Raw genomic sequence first — 19,774 nt, forward strand, 5'->3', positions numbered from 1 at the left:
CGTGTGTTCCTCCCTGCGGTGGTGGACCCCGAGCAGGCTCTGGTTATGGACTCTTCTGCGAAAGGAGGCTATAGAAAGGGTTCCTCATCCCAGCAGGGAGGTTTACAGCTGTTATTTCACTGTTCCAAAGAAGGATGAAGGCTTACATTCAAACAGATTGTGTCACAGATTCAGTCCGAGGACTGGTTTGTCACGATAGATTTGAAGGACGCGTCCTTCCGTGTAGCCATCCATCCTCATCACAGGAAGTCCCGGAGGTTCGCTTTCGGGGCGAAGTGTACCAATAACGGGTTCTTCCCTTCGGCCTAGGTTTATCATAGCTAAAACCGAGCAGGTGGCGGTTCGGCATCGAGATGTCATTCTGTCTCACCTGAGAAAGTTTGGCTAGGCCAGTCACTCATTGTGAAACAGTTTCAGAGACTGTTGGGTCTCATGGCAGCTGTGTCCAACGTAATCACTTTTGACCTCCTGTACATGAGGCTCCTGCAGTGGTGGCGCAGAACCAAGGGGTTTTCTCAGAGGGGAAATCTGTTTTGCATGATCAAGGTCTCGCGGCGACGTCTACGTGCCTTTGTCATGTGGAAGAAACCTTGGTTCCTCTCCCAAGGCCCAGTGTTGGGGACTAAGCTTCTTGTCGTTGTGTAATGCTAATGACTGACGCTTCCTTCACAGGCTGTGGGGCGATCATGCAAAACTAATGAAGTCCAATAGAGAGAGAAACACACTATTACCAGAGGACTATTAGAGTGGCCCTGTGATTCTGGAAGCAATGTGAGGATAATGAGGAAGGAGTCCTTCAACAACTGACACAATACACACACCAAGTGGTCGCTCGGCGCAAGGTCTGTGGCAGGACCATTCTACTTTCTTGGCACATAAATCGTCTAGAAATGATGACGGTGTTTCGAGCTCTCAAACACTTCCTCCCAGACCTTAGGGGCCATCATGTGCTTTTCCGCACAGACAACACATCGGTGGTCTCTTACATCACCATCAGGGGGGTCTGAGGTCACTTTACTTATGCAAATTGGCTCACTAGATCCTCCTGTGGGCCTAAGGGAATTTGCTCTTTTTAAAGGCAATTTACATCCCGGGGTTTTTAAATCAGGGAGCAGACATCCTGTTGAGGCAGGGGCCAAAGCCCGGGGAATGGAGACTCCCCCCCTCGTCGCACACATTAGTGAGGTTTTTGACCTTGACCTCGGCTCCACTCCTGGGCCTCAGGTGCTTTCATCTTGGTGTGCGCAGAGATTTCACATGGACAGGCATTGTTACTATGGCATTTGTGGGTATGGTGTTCCCACAGCGCCGCGACTCAGCTCGTGTTCCCTTGAAAGGAAACGTCTCGGGTTACGACTGTAACCCTGGTTCCCTGAAGAGGGAACGAGGCGCTGCGTCGCCCTGCCATATTCCCTGCATGCCTGTGAGCGACTTGCTTCAGCCTATCAGAAGCTAGTGACTGTTTGTTCCAGGTATTCTTTATAGTTTCCTGGTCGATGACGTCACATAACGTTCCATCACACCATTGGACTGATTTCATAAGTGCTTCATGACGCAATCACACAGAGGCATTCCCACAGGGTCTTGACACAGCGTCTCGTTCCCTCTTCAGGGAACCATTATTACAGTCGTGACCCGAGACGTTTTTCTCCATTCAGCATTTTGGATTGATAAAAACTCAGCTAGTGAAGGCTTTAACATGAATTTAGACAAAATGCACCTAATAAACCTATTACTGTATGTGCTGAAAGGATGAATTCATTTTTGGAGCCAGTTCATTGAAATGCACCGTCCGAAACAGACTAATTCGCCAAAATTAATTGGATTTCCCAGTGGTACTTGAGAGAGAGAGACCTTCTGAGAGAGTGCGTTTGATTATTGCCGCTGCTCGCTCGGTTGTTAGGCTGCATGAGCAATATGTGGCATGAAAAACAACAATGTAGTGCTTGTAAAAATAGCTTGTTACTGGAAAAGCTGCACTATTTTGATGAGCTATACTGTCACGCTACTAAAAAAAATTTGCTTGTAGCATCCCTACATTTAGTTAGCTGTCAGTCACTTTTTTCATTTGTTGGTTTTCTCGAAGTGTTCTTCCTCTTTTAGACTGTAAATCTTGATAATGTCATTAGAGTCAACATCCCAGACACTGAATTGATCAAAGTCCACAGGACTTTGTATGAAGGAATATTGTAGGAAGATTTAGAGCTTATTCTGGTTGACACAAACAGCTGTTACTGAGGAAGAGAAGAAGCGTGTGCCATTCAAAGGCTTCCTTTTATTCATCCAAACAGGAAGGAGCATAGCCAAGTTCACAAAACATGTCATTACTGTGACGACTACAAACATGACCATAGAAACTTGGACTCAGTGTCCATGAATGGACGGGGAAGAGGGTTGTTGTTTGTGTGAGAATGGCATCATTGACTCTCTGCTCTGATGTCAGGCTGAAGCAAAACTAATGAACTGAGTCCAATAGAGAGAGAAACACACTATTACCAGAGGACTATTAGAGTGGCCCTGTGATTCTGGAAGCAAGGTGAGGATAATGAGGAAGGAGTCCTTCAACAACTGACTCAATACACACACCTGGCCTGTTGCATAAACTGTTTAGACTATAGTCTTACAACAAGTAAGTCATCTAATTTTTTTCTTTAAGACTGGTCATAACAAGTCAGTTACATAAAAAGGTAGATTGGTCCTATTTGAATCTGAAAAGTAAGACTGATTAGCCCTAACAAATTGATTATTGGTTCTTAAGACAGTCTAAGCAGCTGTTTTTGGCCCCTGTATTGACCTTTAAAAATGAGGTCACAATGACAAATTAGAAATATTGTTTTTCTAAAGCAAGTGCCTGAAAAAAATGATAAGATACAGCCTCCCCCTTACTTTTGCATGTTATATTAAAGGTAAATAAATAAATAGTAATGTAATTTAATTTAATAGTAATAAAAAAAAAGTTATAAAAACATTCATCCACTGAGATTTGCAATCTGAACATTCTAAGTTATACAAGTTATCATGTATTGTTAGGTAATGCTAGATATATAATATTCATATCTCATCATATTTTAGATGTGATAACGGGTCACAGATGATGATCAATTTTTTTTAACTTTTTATTTGACATGTTATCAAAAATGCAATTATATACAGTATATATATATATATATATTACAATTAAGAAATAATATTATTTTCCAATTTTCTTTGCCTTTTTTATTAATACATTGTATGCAAAGAGAACTGGAATTTTTTGTTATTATCAATAATGTTAATGTTATTATTTATTATATTTCTTTGCACATTTTTACTTTATTACATTTTTATTTCTGAACCACTGTTCTGAAGTAAGCTCGAGAAAATATACTCTTCAGCTGATCTGTGCTGGCTGAATTGGTGTCTGTAAAAGGTGAAGATGTGAGGTAGTATAGAACATAAACTGCTCCTGTTATTAAACATTCCACACAATTTGTATTGTTGTGGAGGTTGGTTGTCTTTCACCTTGAATGTTGCTTTATGGAATATGTAAACATACAGAAGGATAGAAAGACCAAAAGAGTGCAAACAATGAAAGGGAGAAAGAGGAGATGAGGTATACTGTGCCACGTTCAATTATGGATTCACTTGTGGACTCGCTTGTAAACTTTCCATCTGTTACAAATTACTCCTCTCAGAGGCTTCAATTATTTCTTCTGTCTTCAAACTGAAATTAATAACATGGTGTGTAGTGTAATCAGGGGTTGTGGAGTGCATGAATGTGAGAGAGAGAGAGAGAGAGAGAGAGAGAGAGAGAGAGAGAGAGAGAGAGAGAGAGAGAGAGAGAGAGAGAGAGAGAGAGAGAGAGAGAGAGAGAGAGAGAGAATAACAAAAGCAAGTCGTTTGACAAAGCTTTTAATGACAGTGTATGACAGGACAACACACCATTTTTTAGAAGCATGTGAAAACAGCTCATATTTTTATTATACTAAAATTAAGTTGTCAAACAAACAAAAGAAACAAGCTTTTTACCTTATACATAAAGCAAGAACCATTATTATTATTGCTCATAATTATTGCTCATGGAATTGAACACATCCCTAACCTTACTATTAAACTTTGGCACATAATTGTCCAACACCCGTTGTATTAAGAACATAAATGATGGCTTGGCTCTTGTAGTCTATTGAGCAGATATTTAGCCTTGTCTGGTGGACATTAAAATGGGTGAAAATTAGCAACCACCTGCAAAAAACAACCAGGTACCTCCCATAACACAGAGCACTACATTACAATTACAAACTGATTTAAGAGCACCCTAACAACTGCATAGAGTGTGCTAAAAATCACTTAAAACGCTTTAGCAGCCACATAGCAAAACCATGGCAACCACACCAGTAGCAACATGCCAGAAAACCACATAGAACAACTAAGTAATGCCCTAACAACCAACCAGAACACCCTAACAACTGCTTAAAAACACCCTAGCAACCACCTAACATTGTTAAAAGTCACATAAAAAATCTTAACACTCACATACAACAGCAACACCATGGCAACCAACTAGAACACCATAGTAATGACCTAGCGAAGTCTAAACAACCAAACAACCAGGACACCCTAAATAATAGCATAGCAACACCCTGGAAACCACCCAGAACACCCTACCAACCTCCTAGCAGTGTACTAAAAGTCACATAGAGCAGCTGTTCAGTCCCATACAGTAGCAACACCCAGGCAATTACCCAGAACACCCTACCCAATGACCTACCAATGCCCTAACAACCAACCAGAACATCTGAGCAATTGTATGGAAACACCCTGACAACCAGCCACTACACCTTGGGATCACGGCAATGAGACTCCCTAATGCAATACTTGCATGTTTGTTTGTTTGTTTGTATGTTTTGTTTTCATGAATAAATATTATTAACATGTAATTTTGCAAGACATGTTAGACAAAAAGAGCCTAAACTCTGTCGCTTTTGACCTATGTGAAGTGGGTCAGCTGTCAGGGGCGCAGAATCATAAACAGAAAGAGGGATGAGGAGAAGCTTACATCAGTGCTTTTTGTTTGTCAGTGTGTGTGCCAGTGCATTATCCACAGTTGGTGGCAAGGAATAAAATAGAAAGAGAGAAGCACAGAGGGCGAGTTATGCTAATGTAATTTGGTTCTAACCATCCCTCAATGAAGCAAGCGCAGCTCGTTTGAAATGCTGTATGGATTGGTTTGTCATCAGCAGGCTGCTTAGATGAAGAAAAAAAAGAATAGAGAACATAAGGGTGAAATAGAGCATTGCCAAGTATATGGTAAATTATGCCTTTCTGGATGATTTTTCATATGGGCTTTATGAAGTGTATTGTTCAGAAGAGTCCTTGGCATATTTATCTAAGTCAGCCGATTCACAGAAGTCATTTAAACTTTTGAAAGCAAGGAACTGCAAGTTTGTGAGATTTTCCCCGAAGATATATTTTTAATAACCCGGTGCCACGTTCTGTGTATACACTTATTCTTTTGTTTGTGAACTTTCTCCTCACTACGTTTTGACTCACCGTTTATGTACCTTATATTGGGCAGTTTGATATCTGATCAGTTTATTTTATTATTATTTTATGTATCTTGTAAGTGGTGTCTATTATCTGTACCCACACATGAAAGCTTGGGGTCTATAAGTTGTTGTCTGTTTTTGAAAGCATCATATGTTTCAAAGACTGCATTTATTTCATCCAAAAAAGGAAATAGTTTTGCTATTTAAAGTTAGTGTTTTCTATTTTAATATATTTTACAATGTAATTTATTTACATTTATTTATGTCCAAAGATCCGAAAACATGAAACAAAGTATAAACAAAATCCAAAACATGAAACAAACCATGAACAAAACTATATGAACAGACCTGGCAAATGGAAACATGGAACGCATGTGTACTTCAATACACGACAAAGTAACATGGCAAACAAAAGGGCTTAAATACATTACAGGCCTATAGGGATCACATGAAAAAAAACAACCAATGAGAACAAGACACATGAAACAAGGGAACCAATCAGAACATGACACATATGGCAAGGGAAGCACAAGACATGATAAACTGATAAATGCTGCATTCGGAGGGACGCATTCCAAGGCTGGAAGGCATCAAGGCACGTCCGAATGCAAAGTCAGCGTCACTTCCTGTCTGCCGAAATACCTTCATCTTTTGAAGGCAGCATAGATGTATCCTTCACTGCCTTTGATATCCCGAAATCCTGTGCTTTCCAGTCTGTGACAATTGAGTTAGAAAAAAAAGATGGCGTCTGGAATTTGCGGCTGGTCGTCAGTTTGTGTGTAAATGTAAAAAAAATGTATCAGCGTTTTTCACTTATGATGTCATTTCTAGTGAGAAATTACTATTGTGGTCATTAAATATTCACTTAGTTTTCACCAAAGCTTGCTCTATTTTGCTGTAGTAGATCATTAAACCATTACGCTGGTTTCGTGCGCAGATGGTTTAGGGCAGCGAGGCAACAAGTCAGCTGCCTACGTTTTCGGACGCAGCCATGGTCACATGAGGGCAAGGAGGTCACATAACAAGAGCAAGGAACCAAACTACAATATAAAAGATCTGAAACGTGAAATAAAACCCAAAACCATCATTACTCCAGTCTTTAGTGTCACATGATATTTCAGGAATCATTCTAATATGGTGATTCGTTACTCAAGAAACATTTATTATTATCAATTTTGAAAAATACTTATACCCTAGCTTTATATGGAAAGAAAAATATAAGATATTTTTGTAGTGAGGCATTTTCAGCATTTAAAAACATGATTTAGCATATTAAGTGCTGATTTACAGCATCAAATGCTAGATTGTGAGCATAGTTCATTCTTATTGAAAACCTAGCTTGAGTTTCTCTCCTCATTGAGCACTGAAGCTTTAAAGGTCTCAGTTTCACAGCCATCCAGCCTCACTTTGTTTTCCCGGGAGTCTTTAGCAGCTGACCGCTCCATGATCTCATCACTGAAGGTCAACAGTCAAACCAGGAAGTGATTCTTTTTTATCGACCGGTTGCGGTAACAGCAAAAATAGAGGAAACGCTCCAGTGAAAAACAAGGGGATTTTCAGAAAGAGAGAGAGAGAGAGCTGACAAACAATGATCTGAGTATTATCCAAAGGGAAGTTATTCACAGGAAGCTGATGGGTCCTGCTGGGAGCTACAGTACTTTTTGAGTGAGGTTTGTTGTAGCATTGAGAACTTGCACCTCAAAATTTACATTTACTTACGCTACAAAGTACACAACAAGTTTGTAATCTATCTCTGAGTGTAGATTGATCTGATCACAAAACGTTTTGGACCATGTTTACACTTAGTGCTGTACACTTCTGATCAGATCTTTCCAGATGGATGTTTCACAGCTAAAACAAAATATGTTCTTAGACCATTTTGATAACGTTTCCATTAACTCTTTCCTCTCTACTTCTCACTGACGTAATTTTCCATAATTTATGAGACAACACTTACCCGCCATAATATTATGGCTTTCCTCATTTTCACTAATAAACAGTAGGGGACGATTTTTTCGCAACTTCTGAAAGAGTAGAGCAGACACACGCGATAGCGATGCTTATGCACATTGTAGTCATTGCAGTTTTTTTTTAATTCAAAATGTTGAAGTTGAAAGTTTTTTTTTAAAAGAAAACTTTTTTATGAAACTTACTTTCATTCAAGTGTTGATAAAAAAACAGCAAAAATTAACGCAAAACAAAAATTAAAGCAGAGGTTCTGTTCTTTGTATTGCATGTTCATATATTCATACAACCAAATATTTAGGGGGCCATGGACGTTTTGTGATCAAAAAATGTAGGCGCTGGCTACTTTAAAAAAAAAAACACTGGCGGGGAAAGAGTTAAGTTATCTGAACATTCAAAACCTTGTCAGAACGCTACAAAGTTCTGAGAATGTTCCCTGTTAGCTGGGTACCAGGAATAAACAGAACATTTTTCTTGTTTTCTCCTGAAGTTTCCATTCTCATTTTTCATGTTCTGCCTCTATCATCTGTCTTTGTTACTTTTGCTCGACACTAGCTAACAACAAGCTGACCAAACAAAAGCTCTGCTAGCTGTTTTTCTTGCTAGGCATCTGGATAAGTTAATGAAGAATGTTCTGCAGTGAAAGCACACTTCTACTGCATTATTCACAGATGTTTTAAAGCCTCACAATCATTAAACACACTGCTCTTAGACTTACAGCTAGCGAAGAACTTGATTATTTTACATTGTGACAAAAAAACAATAGAATGTCATCCTTTGACCGCAGATGCACTCTTTCAGTCTGACTAATCGTACACAGATCAGATGTAACATCATAAATAAGATAGAACAGAAGATGCCAGAAGGTTGGTCAGATCTGTGTAATGAGCCGAAGAGGAGACTCTATTAAACTAGTACAGAAGCATCAGTGAATCTTTAGGGAGACTATAGAGAGAGAGAAAATAGACAGAGAAAGCGGTTAATGGCGTGGAAACCGGCACAGAGAAATAGCACATATTTACTAGAGCCAAAAGCCGAAATCTGCTAAATTGTATTCAAGTGTGAATGCCCTTTTCTCCCCAACTAGTGAAGTAGGAGATCTTTGGTTTGAAGAAGTTCTTAATGATCATGAAAGCCACAGTTTCACCCCCCCTGCTGAGAACAAAGTTTCTGGGCTGTCATTTGTTATTTATCATCGAGTGAGTCACAGATTTCCTTACTAGGATCACTCAACATCTATGCAGTTCAGTGATCTGCTTTGGCTGCCTCTATGACAGTAACACAACAAGAAACGTGAAGTATAAACTTCCAGACTCGCAGTGCTGTGTTTAATGGATGGGTAGTCAGACAGTGCAGAACTGTTGCTGTTATGTGGTCCTCAGAGCTCAGATTAGACACGGACCAGGATAGGGAGCGGAGCCGGAGCATATTGTGGAAATATAATGAATGAAAGAAAGAATGGGGTGTGGTCTGAGAATGGGAATAAAATGGTCTATTGTTGATACTGATGTTTTACATACAGTAGTAGGTGGCGGCAAGTTACTGGGTCATTCATTTATTCAATCAACGCAATTCATTCAGAACTCTGATTCATTCAATATCAAAAAAGTGAGTCATTGATTCAACTAAACAGATTTGTTCAAAACACTGATTCAATGTGAAACAAGTAAGTCATTGAGTCATTCACTTAACAGATTTGTTCAAAACATTGATTCATTCAGCAACGAAACACCAGTAGTGTGTATCGCTTTGTGGCGTTTTTTTGTTTTCATCTGGCTTTGTTTGGAAATATTTCAGTTAAAGTAATTGGAAATATTGTGTATAAAATCTTATCTTGTTTGTTGAACATGTGCGTATCACACTTGATACTGTGATATTGCCTAACTGTATGATATTAACTATTTCCCCACCAGCGTTTAAAAAAAAATAAGTTGCCAGCCACCTCCAGCATTTTTGATCATTTTCACAAAAATTGCATGGCTCCCAGCATACTTTGTTGTATTAATATTTATAATATATCAAAAGAAAGAACAGTGCCTCTGTAAAAAAAAAAAAAAAAAACTTTTATTTTAGCTTCATAAATAATTTTTTTATCAACACTTGAATGTTGGTAAGTTTTGTAAAAAAAAAAAAAAAAGTATTTATAAGATTTTCAACAAAAAGCTGAGAAAACAATGTGCATAAGCAATGCTTTATGCCCATGCCTAATTTTATGTTATTACTATAGTAAATATATGTAACATGTAACAAAGACACAATAAAATAGTGTTACCAAATTAAAATATTCAAAAAAGGCAAATATTTAAAAAAGACATCGAAATTGTCCAAAAATCACTACTATGTTGGCCCTTTTCTTTTTAGGGAAGCCCAGACTTCATACTCTTTAACTCATCTATTCTATTCGGCTGCAATTGACTCCATATCAGACTAATATGGTTTTAACTGTCAGACTGAAAACAGACGCAAAGGAGCTGGCCTTTCCTGAGATCTTTCCATACATTTACATTTACATTCATGCATTTGGCAGATGCTTTTATCCAAAGCAACTTATATTGCATTTCAAGGTACACATTTACATTCTTATCAGTTCTTGCTTTCCCTGGGAATCGAACCCATGACCTTGGCGCCCAACGCTCTACTGTTTGAGCTACAGGAAAGAGTTTTGACAGACATGACACATGACAGAAACCACAGAAGGAAGTTCTCTCAAGGAATGAGAAAGAAAAAGAAAATACAAAGCAAACAAGTTCTTAAATGTTATTCTGAAAAGCAACAGGATGTGATTGTTTTCAGACGAAGGCCTGGTTTCACAGACAGGGCTTAGATTAAGCCAGGATTAGGCCTTAGTTCAATTAGGACAATGTCAAATTGAATAAATGTGTTAATGCTGTTTAAAAACAACGTTAAACATATCTAAACAAGCGTTTAATTACTTGCATGCATTAATGCGATAACTTTAAAAAGTCCCCATTCTTATACATTATGTCCTTCCATTACATCTATGTGTTTTTGTGTTAAGTAAAAGCTGGTGTTTAAAGGGCACCTATTATGGAATTTTGAAATGTACCTTTTTGGGCTGGGCGATATGACCAAAATCTCATATCACGATATAAGTCATCTCATATCCCGATAACGATATATATCACGATATAGCCTACCTTTTCTGTAAATTCAATCAATTAATAATTTATATATATAATTACTACATGGAAAATACTTTTAGCATATATCAAATAAAAGAAAAGTTGATATATATATCAAGTATATCCTCAAAAATGTTTTTTATATATATATATTTTTTATATTCTCAAAAAAAAATGGGCAAATGTTTGATTAAGAATGTAGAAATATAAAATATGAACGAAATATAAAACACTTTTCAAAAACAAATGATTACAGGCCCAACTTAAAATATTGCTATATAAAATACCAAATGTAAAAATTCAATGGAAGATGTTTAAAATGTAGCAGAAATCAGGGCTCCGAACCTGTTCAATGAACGAAAACAAACAAACGAAATTTTGACAGGAGCATAACCAGAAACGGAAACCAAATTAAATTTAATCGTTCTGAACAGACACGCTTATTTGAAATGGCCATTAACCGGTTAACAACGTTATTTTATCGTTCTGTTAACTATTTTAATTTGCCAGTCAACCAATCATGAATTCAAATAGCCTAGTAGCCTACAGACTGAGCAAATGTGATATTGACGCAGCCTATCCAACGTGAGTGAAATGCCCATGCTCAGCTGTCAGTCATCATAAGTCGCAATGGGAATGCGCTGGCGTTAGTTTTCCATACTGTATGTCACCAACTGTCAAAAAATTAGGCCTACATTTCAGTGAAAATGAATAGCAGGTAATATGCAACTTTTTGTTTTTTGAAACCAGCGAAAATTGCAGGATAGCGATCCACACAACGTCACATCACGCACTTAAAGCGCTTCTGTGAACGGAGAAAACAGAATAAAGCTAAATATAAAAAACTAATATATGCCTATATGCGAAATATAGGCTATTTGCCTTAAATAATTACAGATTAACAAAACGAAAGGAAGCATTTTGCTGAGCTTCGGATCATGCGACAGGGTCCAAAGTTCACAAAAAGGAAACTGAGATGGTAGAAAAGGGAATCGAGCTTGTTTTCTGTATTTTACGGCTTTACAGTTTTGAATCATTTTTTGCTTCTATCCGTATGACCATAAATTACGGAGTAACGGATTCCTGTTCCTGTGATCGCGCCGACGCTTCACGGCACGCGCACACGTTCTTGCATTGCTAACTTGACATAGCAGCATGTTCATTATCAAAATATAATAGTCAACTAAACATATAGAAATTTAACCAAATCATGTTCATGCTACAGAGGTAGCCCCTCATTTAGGAACGAGCTCCTCGGTTTGTCCTGGCTGGTCCTGCTCGGAAACACCCGGTTCTATCACCCTTCGCCATGTTATTCACGTTTCTGCCTTTCTCATGGCGGCGTGTAAGATTGCAGTCCTCCAAATGATGAAAAAGTTTTGCCATAAACAATGTTTTTTGCGACACCACGATATGAACGATAGAGCATAATATGAATCGATAGACTTTTTATATCGTCCATCCGATATATATCGTCATATCGCACAGCGGGGTTGCCACCTTCAGTGTGGCAAAATAAGGGACACCCATTAACCCCCCACCCCCCCCCCCCCCCCCCAAAGTCATTTTTATTGTTATAATTGTGATTTCATAATATGTAGATATGAATCCAACTAAAAGCTATTGAAAATATGTATTTTAGTCAAATAGCAAATGGTGTAGCTCTGCAGCCATCTACTAAAGTGATAATTTCTTTACTTTTAAAACAGCATTTTCCAAAAGATGGGCAAAAATCTTACACTAAACCATGTCAAATTATCTATATCCATGAACGTTAGAAATGTGGGTCTTTTATAAAGTGAATTTAACTTCTTTTTTTTTTACTGTTTTTGTTTAAAAAATATTTATTTATATAGCCTAAAGTAAAAAAATATATAATAAATCCTCCTAAAACTATAAATCCTAAAAAAAAACTATTATGTTTCAAAATGACATTTTGTTGAAACAACACAAGTGTGACTTTTCCCCCCCACACTAACATACAAAACAGATATTATTCAAATTTATTAAAAAAAAATGTGTAGATGTAGAAAGTGTTGTCAACTGTGCAAAGTCTCACATCATTTGGACAAATATAATGTTTTATTTATTTCAGCAAACGTCATTTGGGGTCGAAAAGACCCGAACAGCGCGCTACAAGGGGTTAAAAAATGTGCAGGTTTACAGCGCATGTTCACGAGACTCGCTATAGAAACAAAGACGCTAAAATGCAATCACGCAATGAGCTTCTCTACTAAGAAATTGATTTCTTTATATTTGCTATTAGTATTATCCATACTGCAAAATCCTTATGTTTTTATTCAACTATATGTGGGCCTAATGTAAAAAACGGGACAAATCGCGTCCCTTATTGATTTGATACGGGACGCATCATCTTACTTGTAAATACGGGACGATTCCGTATTTTAAGGGACGGGTGGCAACCCTACTAGTACCTTTCATGTAGTGTGTAACATAGATCTAAGTGAACAAAAATTCACTTTTTTGCTTTTTAAATGCAATCAAACTTGGATTCGCGAGCCGCCTGATATTGAAGGAAGGTTCATTTCTAAGTGTATTTGCATCAGCTTCCTCCTCCGTATCACAACCTGTAAGTGTTATTAATAATTGTTGCTTTTATGTTTTATGTAGCATGCTTAATTATTATTTTGTTTGTTGTGTAAGCACCGTTTAGCTTCTAGGTCTTCAATGACAATTGTATTGAGATATGTGAAGTGTTTGTCGTTGTTTTCGGAGTTGTCTTAAAGAATAGAGTAATACCTCGTAGTAACGTAACTGCATTTTTTTTTTTTTGTAAAAACGTTATGTTTATGCATCGGGCTAACAAACAAAGACTGATTGTGCTTTTACAATATGAACTCTGGGCTATGCTCGCTAACATAACATTACATTCTTTATCTTATTTTTAGTTTTTTACTACAAACTACAAAGCAGTGGACTATAATCATTATTATAACACAATTTAATTGATAAAAGCAACATTGTACTCCGTGTTAAACAATAAGTATTATCTCTGTAAACACTGCTGGGTCATCTGACCAATCAACGCAGATTAGCGTCGCGCAAAGGAGGGGTTTGGAAAAATGAGTCGTTGAACGAATCATTTGGGAGTCGGTGGGCAAATCAGGTAAAAATAATTGCATATTATACGAAAACAAAAGTGTTTTTTGACATTGCATGCACGTAAAACTGTTGTTGGGGACTCCCTAAACAACATTAGGAACATTTTAAATGTCATAATAGGTGCCCTTTAATGATGTAGACTAGAACTCTTGCAGGCGTTTCTTACTGCACCCATACAGTGAGAATATAGAGAAATATTTCTTTAGCCCGGAGGATTTCATCTTGTCCTTCATCCTCAACCTTCCCCCATCTCATCCCGTTACGTGAATCTTGTGTTGTGAATCTGTGTGGAAAGCTAAATCAATTGGAGACACAGCAATGTATGGAAATAGAATTAGGCCTTCAGACCAGCCATATTATCGTGTGTGTGCGTGTGCGTGCTTGTGTGTGAGAAAGATGGTTTAGTTTTTTCAATGTTGGTGTCTGCTTTGATAACACGCTTCAAACCAGAGAGAGAGAGAGAGAGAGAGAGAGAGAGAGAAACTAAACAAGAAAATAAACAAGATTACAACCTCAAAATGGCAAGATGGAGAGAAAAAGCAAAAGAGAACCAGGTCTCACTTCTTTTTCAGTATCTTACTCCACATGCGTCATGGTTTTTAAGATGGCACATCAAGTCAAAAATAGTGCTTTTAAAAAAATGTCTCCATTCACACTCTGTTTCAGTTGTCACTTATGTGTCCATTTTAGATCCTTTTAGTGTCAGAAAGTGCCGTAATGGGCAATTTTAATTTCCAGCAGAGCAATGAACTATCTAATTAGAAGGGCCAAATGATGTTCAAGACCTCTTGCACTTTCTCTCTCCTCCAGCGAGACTTCAAACATTTCATAGTTGATTTTTTCCCCTGACTGTTAAAACCATATTAGCCCGATATGGAGTCAATTAACAGCCTAATAGAATAGATGAGTTAAAGAGTATGAAGTCTGGGCTTCACTAATAAAAAAGGACCAACAATTTTGTGATTTGTGGACATGTCTTTGTCTTTTTGAATATGTGCCATTAAATATGGTAACACTTTATTTAAATGTGTCTTTGTTACACGTTAGATGTATTTACTATAGTAATAACTATAAATTAGGCATAATTACATGCAACTAACCCTAATCCTACCCTAACCTTATACATGTTAATTACTTAATTGCATGTAGTTAATTAATATTACTCAGTACTTTAATGTATAATTACACTGGAATGGGGACGCATTCAAATAAAGTGTAACAGTTTTACCATTGGGATGTTTCCTGACAGTATCATGATATTCTTTAAAATGCCATTTAAATACCATGGATGGAATATAAACATAAAATGTAACATTATTAAAGGGGCCATGACATGTTTTTTTATTTTTTATTATTATGTTCCCTTAGGTGCAATTATAGTATTACTATAGTTTTTTTTTTACAAAAAACTTTTAAAATGTAGTGATTTATGACCTTTGCCCACCCTGTTTCTCATCCTCTGATTCACACAGTCTGTTTTGGGGGTGTTTCCCCTTTAAGAGTTCAGAGTTAACGCCCACTGTTATGATTGGCTAACGTCAGTGCCTATGCATCAATTATTAACGCCCCCAGCCAGAACTTTTGCGGATTCGGCGCAACTGTTTAATAGCGGGTGATGCATGCGAAGCGATGGCTCTTGCAATGATAAAACCTTATTATGTTTGAGCCGGAATCAAAGGAAAATGAACCATCACCACAACAACGAAGACTGGATCAGCCCGTGTCCACATGGAAAATGAAACTATTTTGAATTAATAAAAAAAAATTAACCCGAGACACTTGAAAACGGATTATTGTTGCATAATTATCCTATAGCTTAATTTGCTAACAGTTTAACATTATTTAACTAATTCCAATTAAATGATAGGGTGTACCACGGACAAAAATGCATGCACAGACAGGCCATCTTTGAAGATGTAGCATTGATAAAGGCAACATTTTTAATTTTCTATCACATGTAGGCCTACTAGAAAGGCGACATATTTTCAAGATTCTCTTATACAAATGTGTTTATATTAGCCATGGTAAAAAGTAAGTTTGCGTCGTCGTTATTGAGCCCAGAATAGTCGGCACGGACTTATCTTTGAGCAACAGTTTTCTGGCAAAGCCAAGCATCATATTGGGATTTTTTCCTCAAAACAGTCATCCTTAAATGTATAGAACACTGCCGTGACTGGGACGTCCGCAAAAAATAAAGTGCATCCATTTTTCCCTGACGACTGGATCTTTCAGCGTATTTAAAAAGTAGTTTAAAGTTTTAAATACATTACTTACAGTTTGCGTCGTCGATGTTGAGCCCAGAATAGTCGGCACGGACTTATCTTTGAGCAACAGTTTTCTGGCAAAGCTCAAAACAGTCTGTTCTCAAAACAGTCATCCTTCAAATGTATAGAACAAACGCTTAAACTAACACTGCCGTGACTGAGACGTCCGCAAAAAATAAAGTGCATCCATTTTTCCCTGACGACTGGATCTTTCGCAGCGTATTCAAAGATGTTGTTTGTCCACAGCCAGGAACAGCACATCTGCGGCGTCGTAATCTCCCTGTACACAGACCCACTCGCTGTCCGTCGACTGAACACTTGTGAGGCGCGCAGCGCGCGGGCGCGACAATGATATGAAATGAGCGTAGTCTATACGTTCTTTGGCGTAGTTGTCTTGTGCTGGAGGCGGTCATATGCAAACGCTGGTACGTCACTTCGTACCATGACGTCACTTTTACCATGGATCCAGAACGAGCTGTATTTAGAACTTGATTAAATAAATGATTTGTTTATAATGGGGAGGAAGTCTTAAGCTATGAAACTTGCAGGACGTTTTAATGGTACAAAGACCTCTTATATACCAAAAGATCAAGGCAAATTTGGTTTCTCATGTCATGACCCCTTTAATAATATTAAAGTCACACTCATAGTCTGTTTCACTGTCTTGTTTTGTTTATAGTCTCATTGTCACCATTTGTCTGAGTCATTCATTTGTTTTCATGGTTTCTAATTAGTCCACACCTGTTCCCAGTTCTGTTAACCATCATCCTCTGTGTGTTTAAGGCTTCAGTCTTCCTCAGTTCTACGTCTCGTGTTAATGTTACATTCCTGTGTGTAGTGCTTTCTGGTTCTTGTTTATTAAAAAGTATTATAATCATTCATTGCCACGCATCATTTTCACTATACATGCAACCCCTGACATTACCATTCGGTATCAACTCTGTATTTTGGTATTTACACGACTCAGATTATGGCAAAATATGACAGAACCATTATATATTAAAGCTAATAAATTGGTAAAGACCTGTTTCTCAACTGTTTTTGCTTCAGGAACCTTATTTTACATCCATCAATTTGTCATCTTTTGTCATTGTTCTGCTGTCACAAAAAAGACTGTCTTTTCTCTGTCACAGGTCACTGTAGCCGGGTGAGAAAAGAAAGTGTTATTCATCTTTTTTTCTCTCTACAGCATCTAATGAATTGATCAGTTGTCATCAATATGTATTACTTTTAACATGAGTCTGTGAACAACCCTGTAATTAAATTACCATCTCTATAATGGAAGCCAGCAGGTTGTGAAATTTCAGGGATCGATGGCTATTGATTTCTGTCATAAAGGGCACCATTGTATGTAAAGACTAATTATACATGGAGGCATTTTATATTACACATTTCTTCATTTATTTACTTTCCTCAGAATAAATTAGCTTCTAAAATAAATCCACCTGAGGTGGTCTTATAATGAGTGTTTGATGTATCTAAACTCTGAGGAAATAAATAAACATGCTGTGAATGCAAGAGCTGGTCAGTACAGTAATTAATTTTGTTACAGTAACAAAAATACAGTAAAACAGTAATATTGTGAATAATTTAAAATATCATTTATTCCTGTAATGGAAAAGCTGATCATTTTCAGCATTATTACTCCAGAAATCATGCAGATTTGATGTTCAAGAAACATTTCTTATTATCAATGTTGAAAACAGTTGTGGTGCTTAAAGGGGTGGTAAAATACCCTTTTCACAAGATGTAAAATAAATCTCTGATGTCCTCAGAGTGTGTGTGTGATTTTTATATAGCATGTTAAAGTTGTCACTTTTTGAGGGTTTGCGAACACACCGTTTTGTGCCTGGCCCTTTAAATGCAAATGAGCTGCTGCAGAGGGCGGGGTTTCAAGAGCTCATGTGTGTTAGCAGCTGCGATTACCTCACGCAGACACACACTAAAATGACAGAAACTGTTCTGCCTGTAATGTTAAAACGGAGTCAGACAAAGATGGAGAGACTCAAGAAGAAGTGACAACATGTAGAATGCAACAGGACGTCTCTGAATGGTTAGTTGATTAATTTATGTTGCTGATGTGGAGTTAACTATCTTCAATTAGCATATTCTGTCATGGTAATCTATAAATCGCTCATATAGGAACTGTTGTGAGATCCACACAGAGTGACTTTCTACTGCATGTGTATAGATTGATGCTAAAGTTTGAGCTGACTCACAAATGCACTCTTATACAACAACTTTTCCTCTTCTCAACATGGAAAAGTTGTCGCGTGTTCCCAGGGGCGGAGTAACTTACATTTGCGGAGTTTATGGACATTTTAGGGTTGGTGATGTCACTAACCCAGGAGCAATGTCGTGTAGTTTTGTTATAACGTTAGTCCTTTTCTTTATTAGCAATTATCTTCCTTTGCTTTGAACTTTAAGCGTTGTAACTTTGCAGATGTTGTTTATGCTCAAACAGCAACATTTCACACTAACTTAAGTTAGAAAAGTGAAATCATACTCAACCACCCCTTTAATATTTTTGTGGAAGCTGTGATAAAAAAAAAATAAAAAAAAAATTTGATGTAGGCTATAGAAAGTTCCGCATTTATTAAAAAAAATTTTTTTTAAATGAATGCATCCTTGCTGAATAATATACATGTATTTAAAAAAAACCTCTTGCTGGCCTCAACCTTTTGAATGTTATAGGCCTATAAACTGTAAGCTGCAAAATCATTTAACTTAGTGGAGCAAGTAAGTCTTTTTTAGACACTGCTCGATTCCTCTGAGTGTGTTTCACCTCTTCACCCATCCTCCGTATGATCTGTTCCGGGATTTCAAGGAGATTGAGTTGAGGATTAGAGGAGCTCAGTGTTTCATATCTCAAGACACTGAATCAAGATGTACTCCACAAACACGCACACACATAGCACTGCTTTCTGGCCTTTTTAGAAGTTGCACTTCTCTGCAGGTTTGTTAGTGAATGTCTTCATAAGTACTGAAGTGCTTACGATGCTGTCTGTGAGAAAGTTCATATTGCCCTCTATCAAAGACCCTTTTGTGGGTCACTGTGCCTTTGCTTACTGAGGAAGCTGTGTAGTCAGAGTTAATGGGACGACAGGCATTACCTACTTTAAGACATCAAAATGGTTCACAACATCAAATATTAAAATAGTAACAGTAAAAGTTAATGGCAGGAGACTATCCAGTTTAAATTCCTTATTAACTCACCACACTCCGAATACATTACAACATGAATGTCTTCAGGCAAACCAGGCAACTTAAACAGAAGTGTGGCGCATGCAGTTTATTATAGAAGACTATTTATGCTACAGAGTAAAAATAAAAAAAGGTAATTGACTTTATAATTTACAGTGTTACTTTATGTCTCACAAAGCGACTTTATTGTAATTGCAACTGTTTTTTGGAATTGCTACTTCATATCTCACAATTGCAACTTTATGTCTTGCAGTTTGACTTTATATCTCACAAAGCGAAGCGACTGTATACCGTAGCCTATGTCACAATTGCAACTGTGATTTTCATAATTGCAACTTCGTATCTCACAATTGTGACTTTATATATTGCACTTTGACTATATCTCTCAAAGTGATTTTATATATCACAATTGCAACATTGTTTTTCCTATTTGCAACTTCATATCTCACAATTGCGACATTATATCTTGCAATGTGATTTTATATCTTGTAGTGTGACTATATGTCTCTAAACAACTTTATATACCGCAATTGCAACTTTGTTTCTTGTA

General features: G+C 37.3%; 1 protein-coding gene across 3 annotated transcripts in view; it reads left to right on the plus strand.

Annotated features, from left to right (window-relative positions):
* The window catches only part of adam12b (ADAM metallopeptidase domain 12b), a 96,107-nt gene that overhangs the window by 20,300 nt on the left and 56,033 nt on the right, over positions 1-19,774 (plus strand). Inside the window, exon 1 of one of the 3 annotated variants that reach the window (XM_079632610.1) lies at positions 17,947-18,073. The exons of the other annotated variants lie outside the window; for them this stretch is intronic. Within the exon in view, the coding sequence (XP_079488736.1) occupies positions 18,051-18,073 (23 nt within the window). The 5' untranslated portion in view covers positions 17,947-18,050. Of the gene's footprint in view, positions 1-17,946; positions 18,074-19,774 lie in introns of those variants that run through there. 3 annotated transcript variants of the gene reach the window in all.

This window comes from Phoxinus phoxinus, assembly GCF_949152265.1.
Source record: "Phoxinus phoxinus genome assembly, chromosome: 13".
NCBI classification, from domain to species: Eukaryota; Metazoa; Chordata; class Actinopteri; order Cypriniformes; family Leuciscidae; genus Phoxinus; species Phoxinus phoxinus.